At 44.6% G+C, this 16,218-nt stretch overlaps 1 protein-coding gene across 3 annotated transcripts in view; it reads left to right on the forward strand.

Annotated features, from left to right (window-relative positions):
* LOC133361271 (zinc finger protein OZF-like) overlaps window positions 1-8,262 on the forward strand; it is a 37,015-nt gene extending 28,753 nt beyond the window's left edge. Inside the window, exons 3-4 of one of the 3 annotated variants that reach the window (XR_009757348.1) lie at window positions 1,670-4,924; window positions 4,987-8,262. Coding sequence is in view for 2 of the 3 variants with exons in the window: in XM_061580188.1 (XP_061436172.1) it covers window positions 1,698-3,281 (1,584 nt within the window). In the remaining variant the exon portion in view is untranslated. Of the gene's footprint in view, window positions 1-1,669 lie in introns of all 3 variants that reach the window. The other 2 variants (XM_061580189.1, XM_061580188.1) reach the window with 2 other exon arrangements.
* The last annotated feature ends 7,956 nt before the right edge of the window (window positions 8,263-16,218 follow it).

A 16,218-nucleotide genomic window follows, 5' to 3' on the forward strand; every position in this document is an offset into this window, starting at 1 on the left:
TGTTTAATCAGGATTTTGGATATCTTTTTTGTGACCCCAGCAATGTAGGGTAAGGTGATGGTTTTGAAAGGCTCCTCAACAGGATCCTTCTTGATGGTTGGAGTGATGGCTTTATGGATTGTGTAGTCGGAGTAACCATTAGTCTTAAGAGCTTGGCATACGTGTTTGAGTTCACTGGCAATGTGTTCCTGGTCGGAGATGCATTGGGCTCTATGGTATAGAGTCTTGATGAGGGAATTCTTCTGGGATGGATGGTGGTGGGAATCCGGTTTTAGGTATTACTTCCCTTCTACGTGACTTTACCGAAAAAACCAAGAATATATATGCATTGTCATTGAAACTGATTGGTCCACACCAAGGGACGGCTTTTTTTGAGCCTCGACCCAATTGGTGCTCCACCAGAGGACGCCAATTGGTGCTCGACCAGAGGACGCCAAAAGGCGTACAGCTCACACATTATCATAGTGTGTTTTTGCGGTTGGGGGTTGTGAGGGGTCCTACGATCCCTCGCAAACACTCCCAATGGCCGGGGGGGCTACGGACGTACTGGCCTGCAACGGCAGACATGCAGACCTCGGTGAGGGACTCTGGGGTCACCCGCGTCCCTCACGGAGGTCCGCACCTCGGCTGAGAAACGTATATAAGGCAGACCTCTGGAGAGGTCCTGGCAGTTTAAGACGACCAGTTGGAGCAAGAAGACCTGCTAGAATAGGACCCTGGACCCCTAGCTTCGCCGTCTTTTTAAGGGCTGAAGCTCTGTGAGGCCAGTGGTGGACCCTGGGTCTCCCATAGGATATTATAGCCAGAGGACCTGGAGCACAGCCGGGGCAGGCATGTTACGTAGGAGGCGTATAATATACCGAGTGGAAGTACTCGAGATAAACTGTATGAGGAGTTATGTTTAGTAGTTAGGGCGCGTGTATATAATAAAGACGTGCCCCCAACAAAGTGTCTCCGGAGAAAACACGACACAGAAATGAATCCTCGTAAGGTTTCAGTTTTGTTGCCAGAAAAAAGGGGAAAACTCCTATTATTAACTCCTATCATTTTTCATTGCTGGAGGGTTTGCCCCCCTCCCTACCTTAAAATACTGACTCCGCCCCTGAGTGTGTGACAGTGTCAAGTTTGTATTTGCAGTAAAGTCTTTTAATTCTATTGAGCACGGAGGTTATATCAAAACGGTAGTTTATTTTTGTTTTCCTCTGGAAGTCTTTGTAAGATTGGAGTCAGGAAGTTATCACAGCACACGTGCAGCTGAAGTCGGAACTTCATACCAGCATTCAAGGACATCTGTGCCTTGCTTCACACCTCTAAGTTGCAATTGAACATTAATTTATGCATTTGTGCATAACACAAATAGTATTTTTTTCAACACCCTTTGCTATGTCAGCTGAATTTAGCTTTCATAAATAGTCATTTTGAAGCCAGACAGCCGAAATCGTGTGCTCGGAGTTTTGGGTTAACATTCATTTTGAAGATACTAGGGCTTCCAGGCATGTTTATAACCATTTGCCCTCTCATTGTGTGCAATAACAGCCCGTGTGATGAATTTGGGACACTTTTTCACTATCATGAATATATGTATAAGTATAGACGTGTAAGTCACGTGTGACTATATATGCATTGATACTGATGTGTAGATGGTGTGGATATATTTTTCTGTCTGCAGCTGTCGCTTCCTCTGCAGAATTGGTCTGATGGAGCAAAGGCACTCGGCGCGACTCGGTGCAAAAAGGCAACAATGCGACCTGCGTGCCAACAGCACAGATCGTACTGAACATTTGACACAGCACCAGAGAACTCAAACAGCAGAGAAACCCGTCAAGTGCAGTGTGTGTGGGAAAACGTTTGCACAGTCATCTACTCTTGTAAAACACCAGAGAACACACACAGGAGAGAAACCCTTCAAGTGCAGTGTGTGTGGGAAGGCATTTTCACAGTCAGCTACTCTTGTAGCACACCAGAGAATACACACAGGAGAAAAACCCTTCAAGTGCAGTGTGTGTGGGACGGCGTTTGCACAGTTATCTGCTCTTGTAAATCACCAGAGAACACACACGGGAGAGAAACCCTTCAAGTGCGGCGTGTGTGGGAAGGCGTTTGCACTTTCATCTACTCTTGTAGAACACCAGAGAACACACACGGGAGAGAAACCCTTCAAGTGCAGTGTGTGTGGGAAGGCGTTTGCACAGTCATCTACTCTTTTAAAACACCAGAGAACCCACACGGGAGATAAACCCTTCAAGTGCAGTGTGTGTGGGAAGGCGTTTGCAAAGTCATCTACTCTTGTTAAACACCAGAGAACCCACACGGGAGATAAACCCTTCAAGTGCAGTGTGTGTGGGAAGGCGTTTGCAAAGTCATCTACTCTTGTTATACACCAGAGAACACACACGGGAGAGAAACCCTTCAAGTGCAGAGTGTGTGAGAAGGCGTTTGCACGGTCATCTACTCGTGAAGCACACCAGACAACACACACGGGAGAGAAACCCTTCAAGTGCAGTGTGTGTGGGAATGCGTTTGCACGGTCATCTGTTCTTGTAATACACCAGAGAACCCACACGGGAGATAAACCCTTCAAGTGCGGTGTGTGTGGGAAGGCGTTTGCACATTCATCTACTCTTGCAGAACACCAGAGAACACACACAGGAGAGAAACCCTTCAAGTGCAGTGTGTGTGGGAAGGCGTTTGCACAGTCATCTGCTCTTGTAAAACACCAGAGAACACACACCGGAGAGAAACCCTTCAAGTGTGGTGTGTGTGAGAAGGCGTTTACACGGTCATCTACTCTTGTAGAACACCAGAGAACACACACGGGAGAGAAACCCTTCAAGTGCAGTGTGTGTGGGAAGGTGTTTACACTTTCACCAAATTTTCAAAGACACCAGAGAACACACAAGCATCACAATATCCACAAGGAGTGGAGTCTGAAATCAGCTTGTGAAAGTCAAAGTGATGCAATGAGTGTATCCCTCATGAAACAAGAACCGGAAGAAAATCCCAGCTTGGATACTTTGAAAGATATCGAGGTGAAACGTGAAGATGTGAAGGTGAAATGTGAAGAAGTGATGGTGAAGAGCGAAGAAGTGAAGGTAAAATGTGAAGATGAAGATTCAACTCCAAAATCGGACCTTCACATCGATGGAGGCAACGTGAAGCAGGAGGATAATTCTCACTGTGAGACAGAGCGAGGCAACTCCCAGCAGTTTGTGGAAGTGGAGGTGTGGGTTGACTTCCTCCGTGACAATAGAAAGTCAAATGGAGACCCGGGAGATGTGTAAGCTTGAGACGATGTCGCTCCAATAGACGCACCTTTGTCACAGGCCTTTAATGACAAGAATGTGAAGTTGAACACTCGGTTCTTAGTTTCAACCTGCAGGGTAAGAGCGGCCAGTCTTTGTGGACCTGTGTGTTGGGTAGATTTCTAACCAGGAGCGAGAGCCAATAAGCTCCCAAGCATTCACTGTTATAAATTGCATTCATATGGTGCTTACTTAATCGCCTCGGCAACTCGGAGTTTTGTATCGTATCTCGTTTCAAACACTCGAAGAGCACCCCCAAGTAGCAGCTGCCCCTGTGTGGTGTTGTGTATGTACCCCCTTTTTATTTTTTTTAATATTATTTTTTTTTTAAGAATTATTCTGCCAACATAGATGATATCGTTTTTTTTAATAGACGCGGCCACGTGGGAACGAACACGCCCCCACACTTCCACAGAGGCCCCCACACTACCACAGATGCGCGCACACCTCATTTCAAAGGAAAGAGGACATGAAAGGGGGGGCAATAAGGTAATAAAAACTCCCCTAAATTCACACAAGAGGAACAAGGGAGGGGGGAATGGCAGGCGGGGGGTTGCAGGGCCGGGCATCACGGAGGAAGAGATAATTATATTCTGAACAAAGATAAGCCGGGATATCAGATTAAATAATCACAAGAAGTCAAATAATAAGTACGGAATTAAAGTAGAAGAGGAATCAAGGGCGGAGAAGGCTCTCAAAATTAACCAAACACAACAACCCATGGGAAGCGAGCAACACGGCCGCCTTTGTCTTTCCGAGAGGATCTCCACACGCAGGCACAAAGCTAGGAAATGACACCCATAAAAGGGGCAATGGCTCAAAGGAAATTAACACGTCTTCGAATAAATAAGCGCATGCGCCGGGTGCTCCCACCGTGAAAACAACCGCCTTTGTCTCCCCACAACACGGACAGCAAAAATTGCACACGCGAGGAAATAACATTTCCGTGAGAGATCGGGTCACGATGAAACATCGTGAACACGGTTTCGGCATAACCAAGCAGCAAATAAGTCGCATTTCAACTTCCAAACCAAACCAACTTAAGCTGTGTGAGACAAAGGATGTGATCCCAGAGCAAGGAAGGGAATAATTAAGCTCGCTTAACGCGTAGGTTTTCGCGACAAATATTATTCAGTAACAAAACATGGATTCGAATGTTTTTTTTTATAACTCGACGCGAATCATCGGTCTGGCTAATGGATAACTTCGGTGGCACCGTCACGAGGCCCCCACCCCCACCCCTTTCTTCCAGAACGACACACATATGTGTCTTCAAAGCTAATAAACACACGGACAAACACGCACGCGAAACACACGGACGGACACACACACGGACGCAGATGGTTCAGCCCACAGGAAGGTTTTATGACACAGCCTTTGAACAACTCGGGAAGCCGAGTGGAATTTCCAGATATAAACCGAAGAAAAATCCATACAAAGCAGATCGTCAGGGGCTCTGGCCCCCATCACAGATCTCCAGGGCTTCGGCTCCATCTCTTCTCGTCGCCGCCAACGAAGAAGCTTTTCGTCATCCAGAAGGACGAGGATCGCGCGGTGCCGAGGCATCGCCTATCGCACACGAGTGTACGAGCCCAGCTCTCTTGCCGTGTCACCACGCCGAGGTGCATCGCCTGCCGCACACGAGTGTACGAGCCCAGCTCCCCTGCCGTGTCGCCACGCCGAGGTGCATCGCCTGACCACGCAAACGAGCGTGGCCGCGCCGTCAGTCATCGTACGGGGTCAGCCGAGGGAGGAGTCGGAAAGCGAGCCGCTCACCCTCTCGCCGCAGCTGCGCAAGCCAGAGGGTCCTTCTCCGAAAGTCGTTCGTACCCACAACTTCCCCCACCAATAGACCCACACACGCACGCATCGACGCCCCACTCACCTGTGAGACTATCCCATCTAGTTCACCCTTGCCATCGTATCAACCCTAGTCAATTATCAGAAGACTGATTATCAACTACATGAACCATCAGCTGGCCATGCAGAATCGCGGCCCATCGAGTGATTAAGAGTCCGTCGGTGATAAGAGTGAGGTTGTTACCGTGTCTTTCCCTTGTTCCGCTCATCACATAGGCGATCAATAGACTCGTCGAGGCAAACTCAACCTCTCGGAATCCTCATTACGAATCGACCGAACACAGAGAGAGAATATCTTGTCAAACCAGTTTCCTTTGTCCCAGAGTCTCGCCGAAGAATTAATTAAAACAGAGCCAGATTCGCTCTCGCGCCCACACGCCCTCACCCACCATTGTATCAAACATTCCGTTAAGAGGATTTTTATACTTGCCGATGAATCTATTGACATATACTTTCGCCTCTTGGGTATAATAAGTGCTATATTACCGCCATAGGAAGTGTGTCATGCTTGTTTTCAAACTCGACCAGTCGCCGATTGTGATCGATACATGGGCGAACTAATGAGATGCCTGGTAGGAAAAGTAGAGGTTACAATTGATAGAAGTGTTTTTAGTCATTCAGTTCGTTAAATGCATAAGTGTTTATTCATTCATTTTAGTCAAATGCATAAGAGTTTCGTTATTCATATTGCATAATTGCATAATTTCACAAATGCATAAGTGTTTATTCATTCATTTTAGTCAAATGCATAAGAGTTTCGTTATTCATATTGCATAATTGCATAATTTCACAACTGCATAAGTTTTTGTCGTTCATATTAGTTAACTGCATAATCTTGCCCATGAATTATTGACGCATGTTTGACCTGCATGATAGAATGTCACGTGTTTGTTAGAATAAAATTGTTATCACAGAAGCATATTGAGTGTTCTTTCCAAGTCCATGCAAAACCATCTTATTCATAAGAGCTGTATCCTGCGATGAGATATGAAAATGGAGACCTAAAATATTATAACACACACTAGGATAATCGGTAAATGAATCTATGATAATCGTGTTATCCTGATTGATAACTCTGGATAAACGAAACTAAGCAAATTATCATAACTGCACACATTAACATAATCACAAGCCTCCGCATAAATTACTACGATTATCTACGTGATTATCATAATTTATGCATATAATCACATGCATTATCATAATTTCTGCATATTAATACACACACTATCATAATTAATGCGAATTGCGCATTTTTCGGAAAATTATTAATTTTTATTATTTTCATCAAAATTTCATAATTCCAACACATACAACAGTGGCACAAGGTGGTGGCCCTGCACTGGCCTGCATGTAGACAAGAGCCTGTCAGTAGAGGGCGATGGTTGATGTGGCACCTTGGTTGTGGAGTTTGTAGGTAATGTTTGGAATTTGCTAAATTTTGACCCAGACACCAGCATTCGTTTTGAATGGCGCAATAGTATTAGTTAAAATGATTGTCAATAATTTAGAATGATTACTTGTCTGATGGTGTGCGCACATGTAACATTTTGTCTATAAGGGTCAAACATTGAATAAGTGATGTTAGGACAAAGTTTGTGTTTTGCAAGTAACCTGTACAGATCACTCGGGTGAGACTCATTGTTCTTGTGATACAGGTCAAAGGGTACTTTTGTGTTTTCAGGAAGCGTCTGCCTCTGGAGCAACTCATTGTCTTTTAAATAGTGAGCACGCTCGGATCATTAATCAGTTACAAGGCATACCAATTAAAAGTTACACGAAAAGGAGGAACATTCTCTACAACACGAATTATAATTTTGTATTATGTGTTGAATTAGGACGAGAAATGGTCCTTGCTGATTGTAAAGTGACGAAAAAAATTTCACACGAGCGACGCATCCACGCAAGCTCCCGATGCTCCGTTTTGAAGTTTGAAAATGAAACAACTTTGAATTGTATTATGTTTTGAATTACATAAATGTACTTCTTCATTAAAAGCTTATTCATTGAAAACGATATTTCGTGTGAATTTTCTCTCGTCGTGAAGTAGATGGCCTTGCTGGGGGTTCAGTTTGATGCGGACTTTCACCTGTTTGGGATCGCGGGATCGAGATGAGGCGACACAGAGCTGGCCGTGCGATAAGACCGCCGTCTGCAGATCGATTCCAACGCGATCGAACGTCTGTCCCTGCCCCTCCGTCGTTCATGCAGGGGGCACGTAGGTTTGCAGCGCCCCCTGCATGAAAGCGACGGAACGTGCAGCGTTCGTCACGAAGTTGTGCGCAAGCGCCATAACAAGGCGCTGTAAGCTGACCTGCCACCACGTGCACTGGTCAAAAGGGAGCAGGCGAGAGAGAGCGAGGTGTGTAGGGGTCGACCAAAGGTTAAACCCCCGGCCCCCCACCGTGACCGGAGACTAACACCCCTGACCCCCCACTCATCCCTAAGGCCCATTAAGATCCTTCAGAAGGTTCTGGGACGGGGGGGGGGTCAGGAGGGGAGGGGTGATCTCGACCTGGGGATAAAAGGCCGGCCCTCTGGACGGACCGGGCAGTGTTCACCAACTCAAGCCTGAGGACATCCGAAGACCTGAAGACTGGAACAGTACCCGGGGACCCTCAACCGAGGCTCTTGTTAGAGCCGGGTTGTAGCGGACCCGAGGTGAGCTCAGACACTCTGGGACCTTCCCCCAGCTCTAGCCAGAGCCGGGTTGTAGCGGACCAGAGGTGAGCTCTAGTACCCTGGCTGGGACGGGTCGTCCAGTCTTCCCTTAACGCCGGGCTAAGGGACCCGTGGGTGGCAGAGCCCGGAGTGTGCAGGCTGCGATAGAAACGAGGCTGTCACTCCCGTAGGCTATCGGTTGGAAGGGGTCGTACCCCTTCGTGTTTCAGTCGTGTGTAGAGCCGAGTTCGAAAGAGTTATAATAAACGTGTTGCCTCAACCAGACGTCCCCGTGTGGTTAGTTAAGGACACAACACTTATATAAAAGAGTATAGCCAGTGGGTTTTCAAAGTACCTTCGTTTTACAGAAATCAATTTCGCGTGAGCCCACCGCATTGAAACAATGCTCAGCTGAGCGAGGCGAGCCCGGGAGGGGGGGGGGGGGCTCACCTCATCTTTGTCACGTGCCGTAGCTCACGTGACATCTGCCGCGACAATGTCTGGATGTTTTCGCCTGAGAACGATCGCTCGTGTTGCGATCGAAACGTCGTGATTTATTTATTATTATTTTATTTGTTCTACCTACGTGACTTTACTGAAAGAACCAAAGAGGATGAAAGACGTCTTGTCTGCTGATCTTGTTCATATCCGTGTACATCGATATCCCACATTGCTTACACGTTCACACCACACACAATGAAATAAATAGAAACTAGAACGACTTCTGGGGATGCGCAAATATCGAGGAAACTTTCAATGGAGCGAGTTCAGTTAGTTCGATTCAACATCCTTCTGCCCGTCTGTGTCTCTGTTCGCCTCTGTGTGTTTCTCTCTGCATGTGTCTATGTCGTCTCTGTGTTCCTCTTGTCTGTGTCTGTCCACTTGTCTTGTCTGTGTGTGTTTGTCTATCAGCGTCTGTCCAACCGGAGTCAACGACTGTCAGTAGCAGCAGGCTCCCGTTCAACTCCCACTGCTACACGCCACTCAAACTTGCTCCCAACACACAAAGACAAACATCTCCCGTGTAGACTGGACAGAATGTCAGGGCAAGTGCTGTTAGCGAGCACCTAACACAAACACAAAGATCCCCCGTATAGCCTGCACAGAATGTTGGGGCAAGTGCTGTTAGTGAGCATCTAAGACAAAGACCCCCCATATAGCCTGGACAGACTGTAGGGGCAAGTGCTGTTAGCGAGCACCTAACACAAACAGAAAGATCCCCCATATAGCCTTAACAGTTTCATTTCATTTTCATGTGTTTGGTATAGCCCTGTGAGCCATTCGGCTCTTGAATCGGGTGCAACCGCAACAAATAAAAAACATGAACTAGAAAACATCTCAAAGTGACTGCGCAAACAGAAAAATCCATGGAAAAACTGCAAAGTCTTCCAGAAAAAAGCACCGTACACCAACGCTGTGCAAAAATCCCAGTGGGATGCCAGTCAAACAACAACAACAACAACCACAAGACAACTTAGATTAAAGCCATCATTCTAACTCCGTACTACAACAAACATGGCTAAACCAAAAATATTTTTGAAATCACCAAAATAAAGCCATAAGCAATGTAACAGTGATCATAGGAACTGTGACCGAAATTTCACAATAAACGACAAAAAACATGTTCCACCAAATTTCTATTTAAAGCTTTCGTGACTGCAGGGATTCATCTTCTTGGTTTTTTCGGTAAAGTCACGTAGAATGGAAATAATAAAAGAATAAAAATAAAAATAATAAAATAATTCTCACGACGTTTCGGCCACAACGCAAGCAGCCGTCCTCAGGCGAAGAACAGGTCTGTCAGAAAGACAGCGTCTGAATGAACACCACCAGGCTTGGCAGCGTATATTTAAGCTGGGTTGGAGGGGGAAGAGCGCCTTGACAAAGGAATTCGCATATCAAGAGGGATTTAGCATATTCATGGTAAATGCAGGTATGTGATTAGTACTACTTATGCCCGTGCATTATGCAGGATTAGCAACATCAAACGAAGGGGATATGGGAAATGCAGGTATGTGATTAGTACTACTTATGCCCGTGCATTATGCAGGACCAGCAGCATCAAAGGGAGGGGATGGGGGTAGCATTAACAAAGGGAAGGAATGTTAATGGTATGTAGCTGCAGTTAATAAACAACCACGTAAAAAACTAAAGTATAAACTACATAGTATCATCAGTATACTAAATATACTCTCCAATAAGCTGAGCTACTAAAAGTAAGTAATACATTACAATTCTACGTCGCAAAAAATATAATATGCTTCCAGCTAAACTTTTTTCTCTTACATCACACGGGTCTACCCCGTACTATATACTACCATAGACAAACTCAACATTAAATTATATACTGTATTACTATACACCACTCTATACCTTCGACTATAATATTACCCTAAGTATTATTCTAGCCACCCTACTGTATACCACACTGCTGTATATTCACTATACATTTACGATACTGTGTATTACCTTATACATTGTATTAAACATTACAATTTTATACTATTTATACAATCTGCTATACCATTGACCATCGCGTGAAAGATACTAAGAGGAAGCAACGAAATATGTCAATGGGAGAGTGGTGAAAGGAGACTTGCAGGGGAGCAAAGAATCCATTCGCTGTGGAGAATACAAGATATTTCGTCAATGCCAGTGAGTGTACTGCGGTCTTTTTTACGTGGTTGTTTAGTAACTGCAGCTACATACTATTAACATTCCATCCCTTTGTTAATGCTACCCCCATCCCCTCCCTTTGATGCTACTGGTCCTGCATAATGCACGGACATAATATGACTTTGAAACCCCCCGCCCACCTCCTACGCATTTACCATAAATATGTTAAAATCCTCTTGATATGCAAATTATTTTGTCAAGGCGCTCTTCTTCCCACCTCCCCCCCTCCAACCCAGCTTAAATATACGCTCCAAGCTTGGTGGTGTTTCGTTCTTCACCTGAGGACGGCTGCTTGCGTTGTGGCTGAATTTTAATCATGTTTTATTTGTATTATTTTATTACTTCCCTTCTACGTGACTTTACCGAAAGAACCAAGAAGATAAATCCCTGCAGTCACGAAAGCTTTGAATCGAAATTTAATACGATTCTTGCCCTGTACCCCCCACAGTTCACATATCCGACCCCCGGTTCGATTTAACAGATAATTTACATACATATGTATAGAGTGCGATTTAATACTTCTAATGAGATTAAAATATCGTACCTCCGTTTATGGTGGTATAAATTATTAAGCCAGTTGATAGTTTATAGACGTTTAATGTTCAGTGTTATTGTTTATAGTGTTATCAGTTTACGTGTTTTTAAGTACAGGTGATCCCCGGTATACTTCGGTATTCTGGACCTGAACGTTGCAAAACAATTCCTAACGAAGACATTTCCCTACCAGAGCGCAAGCCGCTAATGAAAAGAACTCGGGGCAGCGGGAGCACGTGCTTCCATGGGCAGTGGGGGACAGGGCATGGTGTATTGCCTACAAGTGCCACCGGTAAAATTCCCCAAGTTGCTCCGCCCATGGCGGGGTCAGGTAGAGGTCATAGAGGTGGGTGATGTAAAGACAGTGCATCAACTCAGGGACAAGTGGTGACAACAAGATAGAGAGAGTTCGAGAAGGGAAGGCGAGACCAAGTGTGGGCGGAGGTTCACGCCGAGAATGAGAGAGGGGGAGGAACGAGGTTTGGGGCTGTGTTGGCTGGTTGCTGTTTCGTCGTCATCGTTGCTATATCGTGACGCCTGGGGTCTGAAACCGCGTTAAAGGCTAAATAAAAGAACCCTCTGCAGTCTGAGTCTGGAGTCATTACAATTGTAACGATTCATTATCTCACGGGCTAATATTGGGTTTGTGCGATTATTTTACATATTCATACTGAATATTGCTATTTGATGTCATTGAGATGGAACATTCATCTAGCAGTCACAATCCTGATTCTAATATGACCATGCGATTGTAATAGTTGTACTGGAATTCTAATCATGCTTATCCAAAGTCACATTAGCGACTCCCGATGCGCATTTACAAATATCATACATTCGAGCACAGTGTTATTCTAATAATTTCCATGCGATTTTACCCCTGCACTACAGACCCCCCCCCCCCCCACGAGTTCGCATATCCGACCTCCGGTTCGCTTGCACGTACATTACACATGCATATGAGCAGAGTTAGATTGTAATACGACCACAGTGAGATTCAAATACTTCTCATGATATTTAATACCGTACCTCCGTTTGTGGTGTATACATTATAAAACCAGTTTATAGTCATGAGTGTTATCGTGTTACATATGTAAGTGCATCTCAGTGTGTAATTGCGCGCTTATTTTGAATAAATGGGATTATCGCTGAAAAAACACGTTTCCCATGCCCTCCATTGTCCTCGATTTAAAGTGAATGCAGCCCCGTGGCGTTGACCAAAAACTACCCAGCTTCTGGAGTGAACGCATACAGACGCGTAGTGACCACACTTGCAATACAGACAAACAGCGAGAAATGATTTGGCCAGCCACCACCTCGTTTGCCGCAGCGACTTTAATAGCTGCTCTCAAACAACACTATCACCAATGGTGGTTTACAGGCTAGGCTGTTAAGCGGACAATCAGTCGTTTTGGGCAAGGCGTATGGGAAAATACACACCTCTGTTATCCCATAAACACAATACACAGCATCGGTAAGGCTGCCTTGTTGGGGATATGTAGTTTGGGTAAGGCGCTGTCACTGGAGTTAGGCGATGTGACTGGGTTATCACACGGATTCCGAAAAGCAGCTTAGACGATACGATCCACTGCGCTCCATCTCCCCACATGAACGACGACATTCTGAGTTTAAAAAAAGTGGAATATATATTTGTAAATACGTTTTTTAAATATGTGTATTGTATCTATGTTACAATGTGTGATTGTTATACTCTTTATTTGTGTATACTCTATATACTCATATGGCTATTCGATTCCATTGATACGACACATTCATCCAACAGTGGAAAGTGTGATTCTAATACGACGAGTGGGATTCGAATAATTGTAATTCGATTCTAATCCTGCATATCCTACTCCCGGTTGGCATATTAACTTACCATACGTACAACCACAGTGTGATTCTAATTAGCTCAGTGCGATTCTAATGATTAGTATGCGATTATAATCCCACACCTCCAATTATGTGGTTATGCACTATAACAGTTAATCGTATTTTCAAGCGTAACAATGGATAGGTTGTAGTTCATAGGTTATAATATTATATTTCACTATGTTAGAGTTTAACATGTGAGAGTTTACAATGTCAGAGTTGATCAAGGGCGTCAATCTTGATCGACGCAGAAACAAATACAGCAGCAGCAGCAACATCACATTTCGAGGGCGACGCAGCTACTTCTGATTCTGCTGCTTCCGCTGCTCAGATATTTGTTGCCAGGCCCTGCTCTCGCGGGACCCCACACGTCTTTGGAAATGATTGAGATGAAGATGTCTGAGCTGATAATTAATTTAATAAAGAGTACTTTGTTTGTGTGTAGGTCAGTGTCATCGGGGATCAGCGAACACTGCTTATGAATGAACTCGCACACCTTTATGACCGACATTGTACTCATTTTGGTTGATCGAGACGAACAAGGCACGTGCCATGTCCAGACGAATTGATATTAACAATATTGTCCTTAAATATAATGCTAACACTGGATTAACGTTAACACTGGATTAAACATGCACATTTTTAACCCTGCCTAGCATTTATGACTAACGATTCGCATTTGCACATAACATATATTCAAGCACAGTAAAATGCGCATACGAACATATTGTTACTAGAATAATTTTAATGCGATTCTAACCCTGCAAACCCCCACAGTTTCGATTGAACCTACACTTTACATACATATGAGCGATAAAAATGCTTCTAATGACATTGTCATACCGTAACTCCGTTTATGGTGGAATCTATTATAAAAAAAATTAAAGTCTTGAATGTTTAGTGTTATTGTTCATAGTGTTATCAGTTTACATGTTATAGAGTACAGGTGATCCCCCGTATACTTCGGGTTTCGGGACCAGAACGTTGTGAAACGATTTACAACGAGGAACTTTCCCCACCAGAGCGCAAGTGGCTAATTAAAAGAACACGGGGCGGCGGGAACACGTGCTTCCATGGGCGGTCGTAGACAGGTTGTGTTGCCCACAGGTGACACCGGGTACGTCCCCCAAGTTGCTCAGCCCACGTCGGCGACAGGTAGAAGTCATAGAGGTGAAATGGCCGCAGTGTGTGCGCATGTAGTTATGTCCGTCCCCACCCAGACAGCTCATCCCCATGTCCTGTACAGCCCAAGTCTGGTGTGTCCAACGTGGTGGGGCACTCGGCAACGGAAACCGTACTCCAAACGAAATGTGTTGTGGCGCCAACAGTTGCTGAGCCCCTGATGCCCGGGGTGCCTCAAGGATCCGCCACGTGCGAGGAACCGGTGCCTGGAGCCCAGTCACATTCTTCAAAAGAAGCCAGGGACCTGCCTAATCCTTCAAGGCTGTGGTGCGAGCCCTTGACGCCCCGACATGCACAAGAATCTACCATGGGCGAGGAACGGGCGTCGAGAACCAGGTCAAAATGCGCAAGGTTGCGCTTGTAGGCTCCATGCCCAATATCAATGCTGTATATTGCTATGCGGTGCCATTGCGATGGAACATTCTACCAGCAGTGGGCAGCTTGATTCTAATACGACCATGGTGCGATTTTAATAATTTTGATGCGATTCTAAATCTGGCACCACCCAGGCCGCATTTACGACTCCCGATGTGCATCTACATTTAACATACATTCTAGCTCAGTGTAATTAGAATACTACCAAAGTGTTATTATAAAGTGTTATTCTAATCATTTTAATCCGATCATAATCCTGCACCGACCACCGGTTCGCATGTCCAAAGGCCATATATGCATATAACATACATACGAGCACAGTTCGCTTGCACGTCCACTATACATACATATGCGCAGAGTGTGATTTAAATTCGATCGAAGGTGGAATCCTGAAATCAGTTATCTAAAGTCGCTTATTACCATCCAAAAAAGCGATATGAAGGAAAAAACAAGTAAAATATATCGAGTAAAGTTGTAACAACAGACTCATTCCAACAGGAACACTTGACCACGACAATATTGTCAGGAATTGCACGGTCTCACAAACACTGCTCCTCGCACCACTTCAGCAAGTAATTCAATATCACAAACCACCAACTGCACGTGACGAAATATTCTAACAAACTGCAAAACTCGAGTATCAAAATCACTGATACATCAATTGTAACGTATTACTTGGTCTAAAACATACACAATTGCACACAATGTGGCTTAATAGGTCTCACCAAACTCAAAATAATTTCAGTTATCCGTTGCTTTAGATTTGACTTTCGAGCGACTCCATTACATCCAGCCATCTCTCGGGATCCAACTTCATGGGCTCGAAGGTGGAATCTTCTTCAGGACTCATTTCAGCGCCTATGTTACAATGCTCTCGCGGGACCCCACACGTCGTTGGAAATTATTGCGATGATCATGTTTGAGCTGAGAATTAAGTGGCTAAAGATGACTTTATTTAACCATAACTGTGTGTGTAGGTTAGTGTTATCGGGGCTAAGTGGATACTACTCATGAATGAACTCGCTTCTGTTGCTGTTATATACGCAGGGAGGTGGTGTTCCATGATGAGATGACGCCTTTGATCAAAGACTCTGATCAAACTTACCTTTGATCGTCGCATTTGATCAACTCTGATAGTTGTAAGCTCTCACATGTTAAGTTCTAACATAGTGAAACGCAATATTACAACCTATGAACGCTGTAACATACTATTAACTGTTATAGTGGGATTATAATCGCATAAGAATAATTAGAATCGCACTGTGCTCAAATTACAATCATACTGTTGTCGTATGTATGGTAAGTGAATATGCGAACCGGGTATAGGATATGCAGGATTAGAATCGAATTACATTCTAGATTTGAAGCTTTCGTGACTGCAATGATTCATATTCTTAGGTTTTTTCGGTAAAGTTACGTATGTAAAAACATAAAAAAAAATAAAAAAAATAGCTGCTCTTAAACAACACTGTCACGAATAGTGGTTTACGGGCTATGGTGTTAAGCGGATAATCAGTCGTTTTGGTCAAGGCGTATGGGATAATACACACCTCTGTTATCCCATAAACACAATACACAGCATCGGTAAGGCTGCCTTGTTGGGGAGAAGTATTTTTGGTAAGGTGCTGCAACTGGAGGTCTGACTGGGTTATCACACGGATTCCGAAAAGCAGCTTAGACGATACGATCCACTGCGCTCCATCTCCCCACATGGACGACGACATTCTGAGTTTTAAAAAGTGGAATATATATTTGTAAA

The sequence above is a fragment of the Lethenteron reissneri genome, chromosome 72, assembly GCF_015708825.2.
Source record: "Lethenteron reissneri isolate LAM-NWPU_2019-01 chromosome 72, ASM1570882v1, whole genome shotgun sequence".
Taxonomy (NCBI): domain Eukaryota; kingdom Metazoa; phylum Chordata; class Hyperoartia; order Petromyzontiformes; family Petromyzontidae; genus Lethenteron; species Lethenteron reissneri.